Source organism: Elephas maximus, chromosome 19, assembly GCF_024166365.1.
Source record: "Elephas maximus indicus isolate mEleMax1 chromosome 19, mEleMax1 primary haplotype, whole genome shotgun sequence".
NCBI classification, from domain to species: Eukaryota; Metazoa; Chordata; class Mammalia; order Proboscidea; family Elephantidae; genus Elephas; species Elephas maximus.
In genome coordinates, this window is record NC_064837.1 from 53,761,243 (window position 1) to 53,781,430 (window position 20,188).

The 20,188-nt window shown below is 42.3% G+C and overlaps 1 protein-coding gene across 2 annotated transcripts; it reads left to right on the forward strand.

The window, feature by feature from the left end:
* The first annotated feature begins 4,685 nt into the window (after positions 1-4,685).
* On the forward strand, positions 4,686-19,632 carry METTL2A (methyltransferase 2A, methylcytidine). Of its 2 annotated transcripts, XM_049861655.1 has the most exons (10): positions 4,686-4,806; positions 5,025-5,116; positions 7,184-7,542; positions 8,676-8,725; positions 11,559-11,619; positions 13,160-13,299; positions 14,982-15,088; positions 16,862-16,927; positions 17,219-17,394; positions 18,804-19,632. In XM_049861655.1, the coding sequence occupies exons 1-10, from the start codon at positions 4,697-4,699 to the stop codon at positions 18,894-18,896; spliced, it is 1,254 nt and encodes a 417-aa protein (XP_049717612.1). In that variant the 5' UTR covers positions 4,686-4,696; the 3' UTR covers positions 18,897-19,632. The 2 variants fall into 2 exon arrangements, with proteins under 2 accessions (XP_049717612.1, XP_049717613.1); XM_049861656.1 differs by lacking the exon at positions 17,219-17,394 and having other exon boundaries at positions 18,804-19,631.
* Positions 19,633-20,188: the final 556 nt, after the last annotated feature.

Here is a 20,188-nt window from a genome sequence, read left to right on the forward strand (position 1 = left end):
GTCTTTGGTCTTCTTCATTCTCCTTTGCTCCAGCTGGGATGGGACCAGTAGATGTATTTGAGGTGGCTGCCTGCAGGCTTTTAAGATGCCAGACACAACTCAGTACAGTTGGATGTAGAACATTTTCTTTATAGACTGTGTTATGCCAGTTGAGCTAGATGTCCCCCGAGACCATGGTCTCCAGCCCTCAGCCTAGTAGCTCGGTGTCCCACAGTGTTTGGATGTGTCTGTTAAGCTTCTAGGACTTTGTCCTGGTCAAGTTGTGCTGACTTCCACAGTATTTTGTACTGTCTTACCCTTCACCCAAGTTCCCACTTATCTACTATCTATTAGAGTTAGAGTTTCTCCCTCCCCCCGCCTTGTAACCATCAAAGATTGTTTCTTTCTGCGTAGTATTTTCTGTACCAATTCTGATCTAGAAATGTAATGAATGAAATCAGCTAGTTATAATTTATCCAAGAGATGGGTTAGCAGGTGTATGGTTAAGTCTACCACAATCAACATATAGAACAAAAATGCCTTTTTAATCATTATTCTAGAATAATATGCTCCAGAAAAAGGAAAAAGACATGCTCAGTGTTGATGGGGACTGTAGTGAATAATGTAAAATTATAAAGTGCCAGGAAAAAGCAGTGAAAATAGTGAAGGCCTCCAAAACTTTATTGAAATAGACTTGGAGTAATTTGGGGGTTACCTTTGAGGGTTACCTTGAATATTCAAAAGAATCTAAATATATTTACCATTCTTAATAAAATTACAATGTTGGGAAAAAGAACTAACCTTATAAATAAGCGACTATATTTCTAGACAAAAAATAAGATTTATGATTTGACAAGAGATTTTTTTGTATGGCTTGTGGATGCAACAGGCAATCTAGGAGATGTAATTTGGATGTCAAAATACTAGAATTCCTGGAATATTTCCTTCAATCAATGAATAACAATACATAATACTTGAAGTAAACTTGTCCTAAAAAATCTAGAATGTACAGTAACACATTCTTTCTATTTTCACATACTATTGATGACAATATAAATTGGTACCTTTCTGCCTGAGTACAGTTTAGCAACACGTACTTACCCATTCATTCACCAATTCCTTATGCATATTGTACACCAGACTCTATCCCAGGTCCTGGAGACATTAACAGTGAACCAAGCAGATAAAATACCCTGACCTCACAGAGCTTAGTAACAGAGCTAATTATAACCATTGACTCAAATTTCACCTCTAGAAATTAATCCTGAAGAAATAATCATAAATGTACAAAATGATTTAGCTACAAAGATGTTTATCATGTTGAGTTTTAAATAGTAAGACACTTAAAGTACCTAAATATCTAGTTAATCATGGTACGTCTATACAAAACAATACAGGGAATAATTAAAATGATGTTGTAAAAGGAATAATGTTCACTATTATTAAGTTAACAAGCAGGCTACAACTGCTAAGAGGCATAAGGGAACTTTATGTTTGGTCTAAACCTTGATTATGGTGGTGGTTGCATGGATACATATTTTTATGAAAATTCTTCGAATGGTACATTTAAAATGGATGAGTTTTTATATATAAATTATACCTTGATAAAGCTTTTTTTTTTAAACAGGATACAAAGCAGTTTATTGTTAAACTATTTTAATTTAAAAGTTACTTACATAAATAAATTAGAAAAAAAAGGCTGGAAGGATATAAACTAAAATGTTAATGGGTTAAATGAATTGTGGGAATGAGGTATTTTCTTCTCTCATCTTCTCTGTATCTTCTTAATATTGCACAATAAACATAGAAAGACTCAAAAGCTGTTTTAAAACCAAAGCTGTTAAACCAACTTCTACAATTTTCTAGAGCTGCTACAGTCTGTCCTGTGAAACCTTTGTTGTTGTTGTTAGGTGCCACTGAGTCAGTTTTTGACTCATTCTGACCCTGTATGACAGAGTAGAACTGCCCCATAGTGTTTCCTAGGCTGTAACCTTTTTAGGAGCAGATCACCAGGTCTTTCTCCCACAGAGTGCTGTGTGTGTTCACCAGAGCTCTTTTGTGAAGCCTTAAAGAAAGCAAATGAGGACCTCAGGATCTTTGCCCAGTCCTTCAGTTCCAGAGCACACACACAGCCCAGAATCTCCACTGATGAGAACTGAATGAGAAGTATGAAGCAATTACAACCTCAGCTGCTAACATAAGGTCAGAAGTTCGAACCCACCAGCCGCTCCATGGGAGAAAGATGTGGCAGTCTGCTTCTATAAAGATTACAGCCTTGGAAACCCTATAGGCGGTTCTATAGGGTCACTGTAAGTTGGAATTGTCTCTGTGGCAATAGGTTTGGCTTCGGTGTTGGTCCTTAGCTAACACCCAACGCAAGAATCTGGAATGAGAGCTCTTAACCTTTGCATTCTTTGAACGGATGCCACCCAGTGAGCTAGATGATTTCTCACCACTCACCAGCAGAGGGACTCTTGTTGTTGTTAGGTGGCCTCCAGTCCGTTCCAACTGATAGCGACATCATGTACAACAGAAGGAAACACTGCTGATCCTGCGCCATCCTCACAATCATTGCTACGTTTAAGCCCATTGTTGCAGCCACTGTATCAATCCATCTCATTGAGGGTCTTACTCTTTGTTCACTGACCCTCTATGTTACCAAGCATGATGTCCTTCTCCAGGGACTGGTCCCTCCTGACAACACGTCCAAAGTACGTGAGATGAAATCTCGCTATCCTCTCTTCTAGGGAGCACTCTGGCTGTACTTCTTTCGAGACAGATTTGTTCATTCTTTTGGCAGTATATTCAATATTTTTCATCAACACTATAATTCAAAGGCATCAGTTTTAGGTACTTCAAAAGACAGATAAAAATTAATTGTACGGGCCAACTAAAGATAATTATATAAAATTAAGTTTAGGATACTTTATCACATTTCACACAAACGGTCCAAGTTGTTTGCCATTTTAAATGACAAATAATTATTAGAACTAATATAGTAACTTTACAGGTAAAGACAGTGAGCTATCTGCAAGAAGAGACAGAGTGGGACTGTTGATGAAGAGTACTAACAGCTTTTGGTGTAGACAGAGGAAACGCCCGTTGATGAGAGAACAAGATGCTGAGAAGAAATAATCAGCCACCATATCTGCAAACAGCTGACCTTGAGAAAAGATTGAAGTTCTTGTGCTTGTTTCTTTGAAAAGGAGCTTTTGTTCAAGATATTTCAAAGGACCTTGAGAATGGCAAAAGCATTTTCAAGTGAAGTACAATTCTTTGCTACCTTATCTTTTTTATTCACTTGAGTATTGTTCTTCTTGATTCCAAAGGGCCTAGGGCTCGTTCCCATTAGTTTGATGGGAAAAATATAGACTATTGCTCTCGTTTAGTTTTGCCTCTGGAAAGAATCTTCAGTGGAATGAGCGATCACTATGGACCAGCGTGCTATGTGGAGCAGTGCACTAATTAACTAAATAACTCCTTCTCTTCCAAGTGGTAGTTATCAGTTTTCTTTTGTAAGTCTTCTTGGCTAATCTTACTTGGAAGATACACGTTCCACATTATTTTGGGAATCATTTGCAGTAATCATTACAGAAATAGAAATGTAGAGCTGAAAATGTATCAATATAACAAACTACATGTATGCATGCATTACAAATCTTGATAGTGCCCATAAAGCTCAGGTATGGATACTTTAAAAAAAAGTGGGTGGTTATAAAAAGTTTTAAACTTATCCTTGGATATTCCATTTGATTTGATGACTAAGCCTCAAGTTCTTCATTTCACACAACAAAATAAGAATCCATATTATGAAGAGCTGACTACAGAAGCTGGAAAATTGCCATTTAATCGCTCCGCTGCCTTCAGTTCTTCTGCTATCATCTTCACAGTGGGACTATTTTTGTGTGCAGTTGAGTCGATTCGGATTCATAGCCATCCTATAGGACAGAGAACTGCCCTATAGGGTTTCCTAAGCTATAATCTTTAGGGGAGCAGATAGCCAGGTCTTTCTCCTATGGAGCCGCTGGGTGGGTTCCAACCACCAAACTTGCAGCTAGCAGCCCAGCGCTTAACCTTTGCACCACCAGGGCTCCTTACAGGGGGACCAACCCACTGCCATCGAGTACATTCTGACTTACAGCGACCCTATAGGACAAAGTAGAACTGCCCATAAGGTTTCCAAGGAGCGGCTGGTGGATTTCAACAGCCCACCTTTTGGTTAGCAGCTGAGCTCTTAACCACTGAGCCATCAGGGCTCCTCTGTGGGACCAGGTACCCTTAACTCTTTGAGTGATTCAAGATTTCTCCGGTCTTAAACTTGAGGAAAAGTGGGAATCTGTTAAGAGGATCCCAGCATTGAACTGGGGCTCGGTAGAATGTTTACCCTTTCTTCCCGCCCTGTACATCCGTCCGCTCCAACTCGGGGCAACACGACCCCAGGAAGAAATCCCGCCTGCGCGGTCCCCTTCCCCAGAGAGCCTTCTCCAACGCTTGGCCAGCTCCACCCAGCAGACCTCGAGCATCCCAGACACCTCGAGTACCCGCGAGACGCTAGAATTCCGCGTGGGACGCCCCGCCCCGCCCCGCCCGCCTCCGCCCCACCCCCGCCCCGCCCCGGCCCCCTCTTCTGCCGCCCTTCTTCCGCGCCTTCCGGAACAGGGCGTGGCCCTCAGGAAGTTCTCGCGTTAGGAAAAGGAGCATTTCCGGCTCCGGTGTCATGGCGGGCTCGTGCCCTGAAGTCGCCCCTGCGGTTCCCAATGGAAAGAGGGAGCAATTCGGGAGCCGGTTCTTGAGCGATCCGGCGCGCGTCTTCCACCACAATGCCTGGTAACCCCCTGTCCCTCCGCTCGGCCTGCGGCTCGCTCTCTACCCCGCCGCCCCGTGAGCGCTCCGAGAAGTTCATAACCGCCCCCTTAGCCGGCCGCGAGTTTCGCTGCCCTAACAGGGGCGGTCTTTCCCCAGGGACGAGGCGTACTCGGACCAACGACCCACCTAGCCCGCAGTTGGCACGTGAGGCCCCTAAGCTGCCCGTTTGGTTTTCCCAGGGACAATGTGGAGTGGTCGGAAGAGCAGGCCGCGGCAGCGGAGAAGAAAGTCCGGGAGAACAGTGCCCAGCGAATGCCCCAGGAGAAGCAAGGTGCGCCTCAGTGGGCCCTCGATGGCTTCGACAGCCAGCGAACTGCTGGACGCGCCCTCCAGGGGAGGCCGGAGAAACAGTACAGCCAAAAATCTTTTTTTCTGGCCTCATGTGGAATTCGGGAGCAAAGCAAGGCGGGGATGGGATGGGCAAGGAAGGAAAAGAGCCGCACCTTAGCAAAATCTTGTTAGGGAATAGAGAAAGTGGTTTTTATTGGAGAGAGGATAGCTCTTTGTGTCTTCATTTTATTTTCCAATGATTGAATTTTTAGTTATCTTGATTGTTGTTTGATGGCATCGACTGGATTTCTACTCATAGCGACCCCATGTGAGAAAATAGAACTGCCATTTAGGGTTTCTTAGGCTGTAATCTTTATGGGAGCAGATCGCTCACTGGGTGTGCCCGAGCTACCAACCTTTCAGACTGAGCTGCTTGACCACTGGGACACCAGGGTGTTGACTGGACCCAAATTAATATGGTTGGTCGTGTCATCCTTGGAGTCATTTAGTCATCTTAGAGGAGGGTGTACTTTCTACGTGATCACACTTCCTGAGATGTTACCACTGAAGCTAGGTTCAAGTGATCAGATTCTGGGTATTGTTGCGGGAAGGGGTTAACGACTGGTGAGTTGTGTGGCTTTTTTTTGTGTAATGGGTGTGAGGATTTAGAGTTTCTTCCCAGGAAAGGTAGATGGAGTAGGCTCTCCCCTGGAGGAGTGTGTGATTTTACTGCAGAATGTCCCCGAGACCAAAACTAGGACTGGTTGATTAAGTATCCTAATTGGCAGTTGAGGGCTTGGCTAGAGATTGGAGAGTAGTACTCCCAGAAAGAGTTCTGTACAATTAGAAAATTTCAAAGTGTTCTTTTTGTATAGTTTGAAAGACTAGATCAAAACAAGTTAGAGTTTGAAGGGATTTTGAAAATCATGTAGTCCAATATCCTCTTTTTCAGTTAAAGAAATTTGGACCGCAGGACATTAAGTGCCTTGTCCAGAGGTAAGCAGTTAGTAGTAGCAGTGGTAGAACTAAAATTCAATTTCTTAGGTTTTTTTTCTTTCTACTACACTGCATAAGGCCCTGTATTGGCAAAGAGCAGGAAACTGAAATCTAGAACTGCCTTGATCACCTTGAACAGCTTTCTTTTAAACAGTGCATCGGTCCATACATTAGTCCCTCCTGCCCTCTAATTCATCAAAACTCTTCTCATCTTAAGACAAATTTCCCTCTTGTCAGCATTTTCTATTTTCCTTTCATCCTTTTCCCTTCTTAGCATCTATTACCAAAAATAAAATAAAAAAAAAAATCGTTGCCATCACGTTGATTCTGGAGTGGCTGGTGGCTTCAAATAGCCAGCCTTTTTTAGGTAGCAGCTGAGCTCTTAACCACTGCACCACCAGGTCTCCTTTAGCATCTGTTAGCAGTACCAAGTTTGTTTCTGGCCTCCCCACTTTAAAAAAGCAGAGATAGACGCATTTAAAGAAGGCTGCCCCAGTGGTAACCATTGAGGGACGTTTAGGTTGTAAAAGAGAAGATTTAGAGGGGACATATCTGCCCTCCAATATGAGAGAGTTGTTCTCTGTGGCCCTGAGAAATAGTAGGAACTTTTGACGAGAAGTGATAAAACAAATTTTTACTTAATGTTGGAATTTTCCAAAGTTAGGGGCCATCCAAAGATGTGGAGGGAGCATTAATAGGTAGTAAGTTCTTGGCATGGATGGTTTAAGCAGAAGTTGGATTCCCTGGGAAGGGCAGCATAGAGAGGATTTCATTATAACAATAAATGCCTGCTGCCCATTGCAATCAAGTCAATTCCGACTCATAGAGACCCTATACGACAGGGTAAAACTGCCCCATAGGGTTTCCAAAGACCGGCTAGTGGATTTGAACTGCTGACCTTTTGGTTACCAGCCAGACAACTAAGTGACCCTCAGAAGTGCCTCTAGCCCTGAGATAATATGGCTGTACTTGAGAGTACTTTTAGTACAAAATGATACTTGGTGAAGCAGGATAGTTGATACTAGATACACATAAAATATTTGAAACATGGTTCTTAAAATTGATTTTACAGTTGATTATGAGATCAATGCCCACAAATACTGGAATGACTTCTACAAAATCCATGAAAATGGGTTTTTCAAGGATAGACACTGGCTTTTTACCGAATTTCCAGAGCTGGCACCTAGCCAAAACCAAAATCATTTGAAGGGTTTGCTCTCAGAGGACAAGAAGAGTGAAATACCTGAGTATAGAAGTAGTGAGGATGGACCTGGTTTAACAACGGAAGAACAGCACAAGAGTTCTTCAAACAGCCGTAGAGATAAAACACAGGCGCCTTCTGTGAAGAAGAACATAACTCAGAAGCTCAGTCACCTGGGAGTTTGTGCTGATGAGTTCCCTGGATCCTCAGCGACCTACCGAATCCTTGAGGTAACTTCTCCTTGTTATCCTAGTAGTGGAGTGAGTAAAGCTGTCATACTGTGCACATGCAGTGGCCTGGAGAGAGGCCAGCCACAAAAAGTGACTTCTGTCTGATGAAGCTGGCTAGACATGACCCTTGAGTTGGCTTGGAATCACCTCCATTTTTGAATGAATGAAGTGCCCTAAATGTAGGCCACATGCATATGGTCTTGGCAGACAAAGGTAGACCACCTGAGGTACTACCTGGGAACACCCATATTGCATCAGAAAATTGTAGTGGTGTGATGTCTGTGCCACGTGCCGCTGTCGCATACAGAGAAAGGCACAAGAGTGTGGTATGGAAAAGTTATAGGCCGCAAGACACTTTCTGTACTTCTTTTCAGTACTGTTGTAAAAGCAGAGAAGGTAATCGGGATGGTGTCTGCTTCTCAGGCCAGGGATAATTCTTGTTTTGTGAATTTGCATAGCGTTGGAGAGGCAAACCTAAGCTTGGAAAAGTGAGCGGGTACTAAATGTAAATTCACAAATGGTGGCTACACACACCACTGGAAGCACATTCTGAATCTAGTTAGCCTTGGGATTGAGTCCTGTGGCATGACCTTGGATGAGTCCCTTAACCTTCCCAAGCAGAATGGGACTGCCACCTCTTGTCTCATAGGTGTTATGAAAATTAATTGAGGTAATGTATGTAAAATGGCTAAGAACAGTGCCTGGCACATAGTATGCCCTTAGTAGATGGTCATTGTTTTTATGATTACTGCACACAGCACAGTAATTAGGATGGGGCTGCCGTGACACTCTTTTTGTGAATATTCTTTGCCCAATCTTTTAGAAATGTTTTCCCACTAATGATACAGTGGAGTTCAGTAAGGAAATATTTCATCTACAGGACCATTTGCTAGCACTCGAAAGGCAAAAGTGACCCATGCCCTTTTCTCTAGACCAGCTCCCTTCTGTTAATGACAGCACATGCCTTTGTCTTTTTTGGCTACTACTTTCGTTCCTGAGGTTAGGATTAGGGTATGTAATGGCTACTGGTCACTAACACCTTCCCTAAAACAAACAACATAATTTATTTATCCAGCTTCAGGGGATTAATGCTCTGGAAAGTTCTGTGAATAATAGTTAATTTCTATCTGCAGGTTGGATGTGGTGTGGGAAACACAGTCTTTCCAATTTTACAAACTAACAAGTAAGTACGTTGTAAGGTTTGACTACATGACAGCAAAGAAAAGTAGGGATTCGTGGTTTTCGCAGAACTCTTACTGCATCAAGCTGTGAATAGTATTGTAGTTATTGGGTTTACGGGGAATTTAGGTTTCAGCGTTATGCATTTATGGATTGTTTTTAATTTGGATTGTTAATTTGTGGATTGTTTATAGTTGTTTTTAATTTGATGTAGCAGTTGTCTTTGTCATCAGGAAAATTAGTAAAATTTAAACGTGTTACAGTGTTAATGTTTAATATATCACCTTTCTGTAGGTGCTTAAAACGTGGTTTCTCCACTCCCATGATCTCTTTGAGGAACAGTCGATGGCTAGGCTGTCCTTACCTCATGTTAGAATTGAGGAAGCTGACATGCATGAAGGTTGTCTCCTGTTTTCAATCCCTTGTGGAAATGACATTCCAGTTCCAAGTTCTCCGTTGGAACCTGTTTCTCAAAGGTTCTGTATAAATAATTTAGCCAGGTTAGCCCACAGTGCATTGCTGGATTCAGTAAGACATAGCTTTGTAAATATACGTCTAAAATGGAAATAGCATCTCCACCACAGCCTGTCCTGCCTTTTAAGTGAAATCATTGTGCTCAGGGTCTGGCTGAAACCCACTTGTTCATGTCATTGACTTGCTGAGAGTCAACAGAGACATTTACTACCTATGAATCAGATTTCAGTTGTTGAGCATGGTTTTAGAAATCCTAACAAGCTTATGCTTTGTGTTTTTAACACTTGTTTTGTATTTTATTCCTTTCAACCAAATGCGTTCATTCATTCTTCAGTTGAATCTGAAGTATATTTTTTTATCTCTTGCATTGTTTGTTTGTTTTTATGTATAACATCTTGATTGAGATATACTTTAAAGTGTACAATTCATGGTTTTTCAGTATATGCACAGAGCTGTGCAAACATCACCACAGTCAATTTTAGAACATTTTATCACCCCAAAAAGAAGCTCCAACTCGTTAGCACTTACCGTCTTTACCTATCTGCCTGCCCCTCCAGCTCTAGGTAACCTTTAATTTACTTTCTGTCCATAGATTTTTCTCAGGCTAATGTTTTGTTTGTTTGTTTTTAATTGTAATGAAATAAAATAGAGGAAACCAATTCTTTTGAAATTCTATCCACAGATCCCCATTAGCACCCCTGATTTGTATAATTTGTTTTATGTGGGTTTTTTCCTCATAATTCTTACCATTGTTTTGTAATTTCAAAAGTAATATATGTCCAGAGTAAAAAAACTTGGAAAAACACACATGACCAGTCCTCCTGCCTCCCAAAGATAACCAGTGTTAGCATAATGTTTTGTATAACCATCGGGTGTCTTCTATTTGTGTAGATATGTCAGTGTGGTGTTAATGACCTTATTGTGTGTGGTCTCTTTTTCTATTGTAACCTTTTAGAGGGCAGAAGCTGGGTCTGCTAGAACTTCATGCATGGCCATAGTGGGTATTCAGCAGATATAGCTGCTCAGCTGATAAAAGAATAGGACAGGTCTGACCCCTTCTCTTTAAACTTCCAAAAGAACTTTCTGGAGTGACAGAAATGTTTTATACCTTTGCTGTCCTTTACAGTGGCTACTGACCATACACGGCTGTCGAGCACTTGAAATGTGTCTAATGGGACTGAGAACCTGAGTTTATTTTAATTTAAACAGCCACGTGTCGTCAGTGACTGGCATCTTGGACAGTGCAGCTTCCCAGGTTCTTAGTCTGGCTTGTACTTCCAGAAGTTACCTGCCCCAAATGTCAGGAGTTTAGAGGGAGGCAGGGCCTGGGCCTTTGAGAGGTTAAGGTAGCACCTGCTCCCCAAAAATCAAAGGATAAGAACAGCAGGGCGGCACAGCTCTGGGCTGCTGTTTCTCAAAACACAAGCCCACAGCCCTTTACCCCGTTCTCATTTCCTCCAGAAAAAGAATTCCAGAATTACAGATTGCTTTGTATTTCGACCAGGATTTATAAGATGTCTTCAGGTTAAATATAAAGTGTATTCCATAATTCCAATTTTTGGTAGTTATTAATATCAATTTAATTTAACCTCATCTTCCTTCCACGTGCCACGACTTATACTAGACGTTGGAGAGAGAAGAACAAGCACAAGGATGTTGTCTTGTTCACCTTTGCCTCCCCAGCATGTAGTATAACACCCAGCACATGGTGGACCCTGTAAGGGTTTGCTGAATGAATGGATGAAAGTTGTGCTCTCTGTTCTCACGGCCGCCACGGTGTGGTAGGGCAGGCAGATGAGTATAGATATGTTCATGGCCCAAAGAAAGTGCCAGGATAGCTCCAAGAGAAGGTATAAGAATTCTCATGGTACAGTCAGGCAAGACTTGGTTTGGTGGAAAAGAAGTGTTTCTATAAGTGGAGAAAGAGAGCAGGCCGTTGTGTTGAAAGTTACTGATTTTTGATAGGACTTTGTGTTAGCTATATCCTCGAAACCTAAAAAGATAAATCAAAAAGGATACTAACCAAAATGAAATATGTTGTGACTGATGGGTATGGTTTCTCTAAATAACTCATACTCTTACTTTGTCATTTGATACTTTAAATTCTGCTACATAGTCCCTGGAGAAGGACATCATGTTTGGTAAAGGGTCAGCAAAAAAGAGAAGGACTCTCAGCAAAGTGGATTCACGTAGTGGCTGCAATGATGGGCTCAAGCATAGCAATGATTGTGAGGATGGCGCAGGACCAGGCAGTGTTTGATTCTGTTGTGCCACGATGAGTTGGAACCAACTTGACAGCACCTAACAACGCAGGAAAGGGAATAGACCTAGTCTAATTGTTCTGTTTTTTCTGCCCATTTTAGCGACCCAGGGCTCTTTGTTTACTGTTGTGATTTTTCTTCAACAGCTGTGGAACTGGTCCAGGTAAGCGCAGTGGCTCGTTACAGTAACCTTCACTGGCTGAAGGAAAAGGGTCTCCTGAGAATCAAGGCCTATAGCTATGTTCTTGTTGTACTGTAGTCTACAAATAAAAGATTGACTAAAACTGCTTAGAGAAAGGGCCAGGCATGGATACTGAATCTGCCACTTGAAACCATGAAACTTTGGGCAGGTTTCTTAACCTCTCCAAACCAGTGTGTTCAGGATCGAAATGAGATGATTGTTTCCGTCAGGATTCTTTGAGTTACAGGTAACGGAAACATCCAGACAAACTCAGGCAGTAAGAAGGGATATCACAACCCAAGAGCAGGAAATGCATCCAGGCCTAGGAAAGAACTGGAACTTGGCCCTGAGACGTTGTCAGAAACCACGGCAAGCTGGCCAACCCACTAGGTATTGCCTCCGTCTCCTATCACAACAGCTTCCTCAAGTCCATGCTTTCTTATCTCTCCTTGCCCAGTGCTCATTTGCTTTATTCTTTTTTTTTTTTTTTTTAGGTGGGGGGCTTCTACAGACCAGCTTTCTCTTAAGTTTTTCCTGATTTTGCACATAACCCCAGCATGCCTGCCCCTCTTGGCCTCTCACAGGTCCACCCAGGTCAAGTGTTCACAGAGCCTCACTGGAATGCCTGTGTCCCATTTCTAAAGTCCCTGGAAGCATTGTCTGGTTGACACAGCCCAGCCGATAAACCCACTTCCCCTGTTTGAATCAGCTGTGGCCAGTGAGGAACAGAGGCCCGTTCTCAGAGAAGAGGACCATGGAAAGGGCAGAAACGCTAAGATGTTTTTGTTACGGTAGCAGGGAGCTTGGGAATTGCTCATTCTGTCTCTTTCTGCAGCTAGTATCCTTTTGAATCTAGACCAGATGAATACTGAGGCTTCGCTTTACGTGATTTTATAATAACAAAATGCAGGTTACACCTTCCACATCTAGAGAAGTAGATTTCCTTGTCTGAGAGGTGTTCCAACTCATGCTTTTTAAGTACGCTTTGCCTCTCTCCTTGTGAAATGTTTCTGTTCCCTCAGGGTTGCTTTCCTTCCTGGTTGTTTTCCAGTCCTCAGATCTGATTCCACACTGTGCCACTAAGGGAAGTGCATCAAAATAGAGAGGGAAAGCAGGGGAATCAGGAATGTTCCATTTTAAAAGCCAGCAGCGCCCACTTAGATTCTACAGGATTTTCCCTGGTGTTGTTCTTGGTCTTCATCGTTTGAGTTTCCCCTGAAAAGGCACATGCTGTGAGGATTCTCTTGGCAACCCCATGCCCAACAGAACGAGACACTGCTCTGTCTAGAGCGGTTGTGGATCAGACAGCGTTCCATTGTGATGGTGCAGGACCAGGCAGTGTTTCATTCTGTTGTGCTTGGAGTCACCATGAGTCGGGCCAGCTCAGTGGCAGCTAACAACAACCATAAAGATTAGAACTGTATTGCTCAGTGTTTGATTACATTTCAAACAAGATAAGCTTTTCCCAAGGCCATGTTAACATTCTCTAACCCATTTGTCTCTCTTTCAACTGTCACTGCAGACAAATTCAGAGTATGATCCTTCTCGGTGCCTAGCGTTTGTTCATGATCTGTGTGATGAAGATCAGAGTTACCCAATGCCCAGGGACAGCCTCGATATCATCATTCTCGTATTTGTTCTTTCAGCAGTTGCTCCAGACAAGTAAGTTTTAGGTCCCTTAACCAGTAGTATAACAAAAGAAAAAGCTTTAGGCAGGGACTCTGATATCTGAGTTGGACTCTAAATAAAAAGACTTTTATTGTGTTCTGGTAGACAGCTACTCCATCCATAGCAGTAAACATGAGTATCCCAGCAATTTTCTTAAACTTGTCTTTAGGTCTGGCTTTTGCCTTTCCTTGTATTATCATTTACACTTCCCAAAGAATGGGGAGAGATCGCTAATGAATATGTAGAGAAATTCCCACTGATAATCTTTCAGCATGTTGTTTCAGAACTGTGGGTGCTGTGGTTGTTAGATAACATCCCATTGTTGGTGTTTTGAATCCTTTAGATAAACCAAGCTTACTGACTATGCACAAAGTTTACATTGAAGCTTAACTAAGGTAATAGTTATGCTTAAGTTCTTTGGAAAACAGCAGTAAGGAGAATTCTCTAAAATCAGGGTTAGATAAAAATAAATTCAAATGCTGCTGCCTAAAAGGTACTGTCAAAACGTCATCTACTTCAGGCAGCCAGTAGTCCCAGTGAGACTGCTGTTTCAAGGAAACACAATTGGTCACAGAGATGTTGGCTAAGAGATTCGGGCACCATCAGCTGATGCCAGAGAAGCCCTCGTCCCCACCAGATGCCAGTTAGGACAGAGGCCAGGAGCTTTGCACATACCAGTGGTCTGGGCAAACATGCACCCAAAACCATGGGATTAGGATAGAGGGTCCAGATAGAGGGTAGACACTTCAAATGTCTACTCACTCTGTGAACGTTAGAGCTAATAAAGCATGATGAAGTAAATTAGCGTTTGAGGTGAAGGTACGCAGGCTGGAGGATCACATGATGAGGACGAGTGAGTGAGCAAGGCCCTGGTGTAGCATGGAGTCCAAGGACCAAGTGCTTGCCCCGCCTTGAGTGATTGAACTCCAGAATAGCTTTAAATCATCCGACCTGACAAGGATATTATGAAGGTGAAATAAAGGCATTTAAATGCTACAGACTTTTAAAAACCAACATGAACTAAAACAAAACATTAAAATCTCATTATTGAAAATTGAAACAACCTTCAAGTGATGCTTTTGATAGTGTTTATATATAAAGTTTAAACCTGCACCAAGACTTGGGACACTATATGAAAAATGCACCTCTAAACATAAAGCACTTTACCCATGGTGCTCATTTGCATACTGATTGTATCACCACGTAAATTTTAAGTTCTTGAGATAAGTCTTCATTTAACAAACTTAATTAAACATGCTGTGAGCTAGGGACATAAAGATGGAAGATGTGGTCTCTGCCTTCAAGGCGCTCCCACCTAGTGGGACGGCAGGTGAGCCAACAGTAGTCTTCAGGCAGGGTGGTCAGTGTGCTCCTCAGAACCAAGTGAGCACAGGGCGGAGATGACTTCCTCACGGAGGCAACCCAAGGAGGAGTGGGAAGTAAGCCAGGGGAGACCATGTGACTGTTTTTCCAACGGGAGTGCCCTCAGCCAAGCAGGTTGTCCTCTCCTCGGCAGGCAGCAGGAGGCACATCCAAGGTTTGGATGTGTCCTTGGTTCTCATTGAAGCGAGGACAGAGGACCTAAGGTTTGGTTGGTGTCAGGATTATTTGGGACATGCTGCACAGATAAGGATCCCTGTCCCTGAGGAGATTTGATCTACGTTCTCTGCCCCCAGGATGCAGAAGGCTGTCAACAGGCTGAGCAGGCTTCTGAGGCCAGGAGGGATGATGCTCCTGCGAGATTATGGCCGCTATGACATGGCGCAACTTCGATTTAAAAAAGGTATTTTGGAACAGACTAGAAACTCTAGAATTAGATCTCTGTATATAAGATAATTTAATACATGACAGGAGTGGTATATTTTTTAAGAAGATAGACTATTGACATTAGGGAGGTCTTTTTAACTGAGATAGCTTCAAAACCCAAGAGTTATTTTTAAAAGAAGACATTTGATGACGTGAGTAGTTTTACATGTGGTGTACAGAAGATAACCATTAAAAGACACTGGAAAGTTTAGATAGGAAACTTTGGGGACAGTGAGTTACATTAATAAGGGAGGAACAGTTCACAAAAGGAAGTTGAGAATGGTTGCACAACTAGAAAGATGTATTCAGTGTCATCGAATTGTACATGCAGAAATTGTTGAATTATGTGTTCTGTGTGTATTCCCAGCAACAAAAGATAAAATTTTGAAAAAAGTTTTTAAAGTAAAAAAACATGGTAGACTGAGAAGAAATATTTCTAGTGCGTGTAATGGATAAAGTATCTATGAACATGGGTGCGGCTCAAGATGCCGTCAGCAAGTGGGTGAGGGAAAGATCAACACACCAGCCGAGAAACAGGCAGAGCGTATTTGGGGTCAGTTCACAGAAGAGCATGTCCAGATGACTGATAAACAAAATGTGGCTCAGATATGATCAACGTCATCGATGTCACTAAGCTGTACACTTGCAGAATGTTAAATTTACAAACGTTAATGTTATATGTATTTTTACAACAATTTTTTTTTTAAAGCTGCTCGCCCTCAGTGGTAGTCAAGGTAGTAAAAGTAACAGTGAGATACCGCTTCTTAAACTTGTTGCTGGCCAGCTGAGAGAAAGAGGTACACTCTCCCACTGCTGGTAGAAATGTCAGTTGTTAGGCCTTTTTTTTTTTTTTTAAAGCATCCTGGCACTATCTGTTCAATCCAGTAGTCCTTCTTATGGGAATTGTTTTATAGATACAAAAGAACCAGTGCATAGCATGTGTACAAGCAAAAACCTAGGAACAAAGTGAATCCTGCTGGATAGGAGAAGTCGTGCCACTGGACCTAGAAGGATTTTCATTCCGTATTGCTAGGCAAAAGTGTTTTAGATAGTTGCTGAAGAGAAAAAGGAAATAAAATATATACTTACATATATCTTATATACACACACACACACCTGCGAGAGCTGGAACCTGTGTGAGGCAGGAACGTGTCAGAGGAGGAAAACTCAAATATTTTCCACTAATAGGGAGCGATAGAAAAGTAAGACTGAACCCTGTCAAAGGTGGGAAAACTTGACATTCAGAAAGGCGTAGAAGGATTGCATGCCAGGTTGCTCAGTTCAGGTAATGTTGGGGATCAGCAGCAGAGGGGAGAGGGTACCCCTGATGAGAGCAGTGTATGTGTGATCATATTTAAAATGTGTGTAAGCACATGGACAGACATAGGAAAGGATTGTCTCCATAATGGTAATGGTGACTGTCTCAGGTTCCTTAAACTGTGCTGTATTGCTTAATTTTTTCTTTTTTTTTTTTAATTGGGGAAAAAGAAACTATATTCATTGTGAAAAGAGTAGTAGAATGGGGCTAAAAATCACATGTGATATCTAATACTGAAGTTTGATTATTACCCTTGGGCTGTTCTCCAAAGCACCATTCCTTTGTAAGAGAGACATTGCAGATTCCTGCAAAGGGCCAAGTGTAACCAAGAAGTTACACCCCAGAAGCTCATGTCTTGATGCACATTTGATTGACACTGAAATTCAAAGAAATGCTTGAAGTTTTGCTGAATTTGACCACATCACTCTGCAGGTCAATGTTTGTCTGAAAATTTCTATGTGAGAGGTGATGGCACCAGAGTTTACTTCTTCACACAAGGTATGAAGACTTTCATCTTTATGCTAACCAAACCCAAACCAAATCCAGTGACGTCGAGTCGATTCCAACTCGTAGCAACCCTATAGGACAGGGTAGAACTGCCCCATAGAGTTTCCAAGGAGCGCCTGGCGGATTCGAACTGCCGACCCTTTGGTTAGCAGCCATAGCACTTAACCACTACGCCACCGGGGTTTCCTTATTTATGCTAAAGGTTCCCAGAATACCAAATTAAGTGGTCCTCAACATACTTTCAGAAATAGTCATCTGGCCTCTCCTACCTCTCATCTGCAGTTCAGCACCCCTCATCCCCTGAAGCCAACTTGAACTGTTCATTATTCTTCACGAAGGCTTGGCCTGAGTGTGACCTCACTGCTCTGCCTTTGCCTCCCTCTCTCCCACCTTGTCCAACTGGGAAACCTACCAATTTTCAAGACTCATCTCCAGTCCAGTCTACTTCACCTTCTAAGGTGGGTTGTGCCATAAGGTGCACCTGCACTAAGGTGACATAATTTCTTACGAGGTTCCAGGTATAACCCAGACTGCTCTCTCATCTCTGCTGTGAGATGATCTCCCTGCCCGCTGCTTTCCTCTTCTGCCAGCCCTTAGGGATTCCTCATTCCTGGGCCCCTCAGGCCCTCACCTCTGTTAGGCCCTGTACTCATTTCAGCCCTCGGTTAAGCCTGTAGAGCCTCTCCTCTAACTGTTTGGCATACATGCACAGTGGTTTTGGCATATCATTTTAAGGTGCCTGTAAATCCATAGAACTCTGAAAGCCAGACATAAACCATGAGGCTCAAACCCCCTGGCCCATCAGCTTTTCCCTTCTTAAAAATCCCTCTCCACCAAGTGAGTCTCAGACGATCTCCCTGGGGTGCCAGGCTTGGCTTCCCCTACCTAACCATGAACTTGCTCTTACCAGGCCACTACATTTGTAACAGAATAGCTCTGCTAAAGCCACTTAACATATATAAATAACGACAGCCATCTCACAGGAGCCCCCTTTTTTGTTTGTTTTTTTAATTAATTTTTATTGCGCTTTAAGTGAAAGTTTACGAACCAGGTCAGTCTCTCATACAAAAATTTGTATATACTTTGTTATACACTCCTGATTGCTCTCACCCTAATGACACAGCGCACTCCTTCCCTCTGCTTTCTCTCCTCATGTCCATTTGGGCAGCTTCTGGCCCCCTCTGCCCTCTCATCTCCCTTCCAGACAAGAGATGCCAACATAGTCTCATGTGTCTACTTGAGCCAAGAAGCTCGTTCTTCACCAGTATCATTTTCCATACCATATTCCAGTCCAACCCCTGTCTGAAGAATTTGCTTTGGGAATGGTTCCTGTCTTGGGGCTAACAGAAGGTCTGGGGACCATGGCGTCCAGGGTCCTTCTAGTCCCAATCTGACCATTAAGTCTGGTCTTTTAGGAGAATTTGGGGTCTGCATCCCACTGCTTTTCTGCTCCCTCAGGGGTTCTCTGTTCTGTTCTCTGTCAGGGCAGTCATCGGTTGTAGCCAGGCACCATCTAGTTCTTCTGGTCTCAGGCTGATGTAGTCTCTGGTTTATGTGGTCCTTTCTGTCTCTTAGGCTCATAATTACTTTGTCTTTGGTGTTCTTCATTCTTCCTTGCTCCCAGTGGGTTGAGACCAATTGATGCATCTTAGATGGCCGCTTGCTAACCTTTAAGACCCCAAATGCCACTCTCCAAAGTTGGATGCAGAATGTTTTCTTAATGGATCTTATTATGCTAATTGATTTAGATGTCCCCTGAAACCGTGGTCCCCAATCCCCCGCCACAGGAGCCCCATTTAGTGAGGAAAGTGGTAAACAAAGTGCTTTTTTTTCTGGGGAAAATATAAACATCTCTTTTCCAAACTAGATGAACTGGACACACTTTTCACTGCTGCCGGACTGGAGAAAGTACAGAACCTGGTGGACCACCGGTTGCAAGTCAACCGGGGGAAGGAGCTGACAATGTACCGAGTTTGGATTCAGTGCAAATACCGCAAGCCCCTGTTGTCCAGCACTGGCTGAGAGGTGCCTGCTCCTGACACGACCGGAGCTCACTGTGCTTCTGGCCTTGAAAGAACATCCACAAATTCTGCTTTGTTGATGTTGAACAGTTCAAGGATTCAAACAGACTCGAGCCTTGAACCTGGGAAGAAGTACTTTTTATCAAGATTCTAAGAATTTAATTGTAGTTTTTATTTGTGAAGCCCTTTAATACATATATTTCTCAAAGGATGTGTTTTGCCATTCTGTAACTAATACCTCACATTTTATTGATGGGAATCTTAAATTTCAAAAGTATCAAGAATTCATTTGCACATGGAAGTATTGTATATGATGAAGCATTGCTTGATGGTACAGTGCATTAAATTATTTGGGAATTCAGATACCTGGGCTAGGCAATTGCAATTGGTAAATACATAGATGAATAAGAGTTTTACTAAGTGGTGGGGAGGCAAGTTTTTGTCTTTGGGTGTTTTCCTGACTCAAAAATATCCCTATAAAAAGCTTCCAAATAAGGTGTTCTTGTTCAGTATGTGGTGGTAGTCTCTGCTTGATCTGAATACCATAGATCTTTTAAGCACTGTTCCACCTGCAAGTAACTGTTGAAGAATTGAAAGACTCTTCCGTACTGTTTTTAAAAGTTCACGTTTTCTCATTCTGCTGTTAAATATTTGACACAAAAAAAATTGAGAGGACATCTTGATTATAATCGAATTGCTTGACTTCTAAATGCAATTGTCATCCATGTTAGAGATTTCTATGCTCTGCTTTTTTCAGTTACCACTTTTACTTGTTCCTCTGTTGATAATGAGATAGTAATTTTACCAAATAAGTTTTTAGTTATACATTCGTGAATTTTGGATTTTCACCTCAAATGTTCACAGAATAGCTTTTTTTTTTACCTATGTGGAATGTGCCAGGATATAAGCAATTTTTCTCTTTAATAACCTGAAATTTCAGATAATGAGAATGTTTCCCACAAGGAAAAGAAAACCTTAAGCCTCAAAATGATGCCCGGCTTCCCTCTTCCTCTTCCATTGATGTACAGTCATCCCTCAATATCTGTGGGGGATTGGTTTCAGGACCCCTGCAGTTACCAAAATCCTGGGATGCTACAGTCCCTTCTATTAAGTGGCATAGGATTTGCATATAATCTACGCACCTCTTCCCCTTTACTTTAGATCATCTCTAGATTACTTGTAATACCTAATACAGTGGAAATGCTGTGTAAGTAGTTGTTAACACTTAGAC

Bases quoted from the DNA above. Each gene is read 5' to 3' on its own strand.
- METTL2A (XM_049861655.1), top strand. From the start codon at position 4,697: ATGGCGGGCTCGTGCCCTGAAGTCGCCCCTGCGGTTCCCAATGGAAAG. The intron at 4,807-5,024 runs GTAACCCCCTGT...TGGTTTTCCCAG, and splicing joins GTCTTCCACCACAATGCCTG to GGACAATGTGGAGTGGTCGG. The intron at 7,543-8,675 runs GTAACTTCTCCT...TTCTATCTGCAG, and splicing joins CGACCTACCGAATCCTTGAG to GTTGGATGTGGTGTGGGAAA.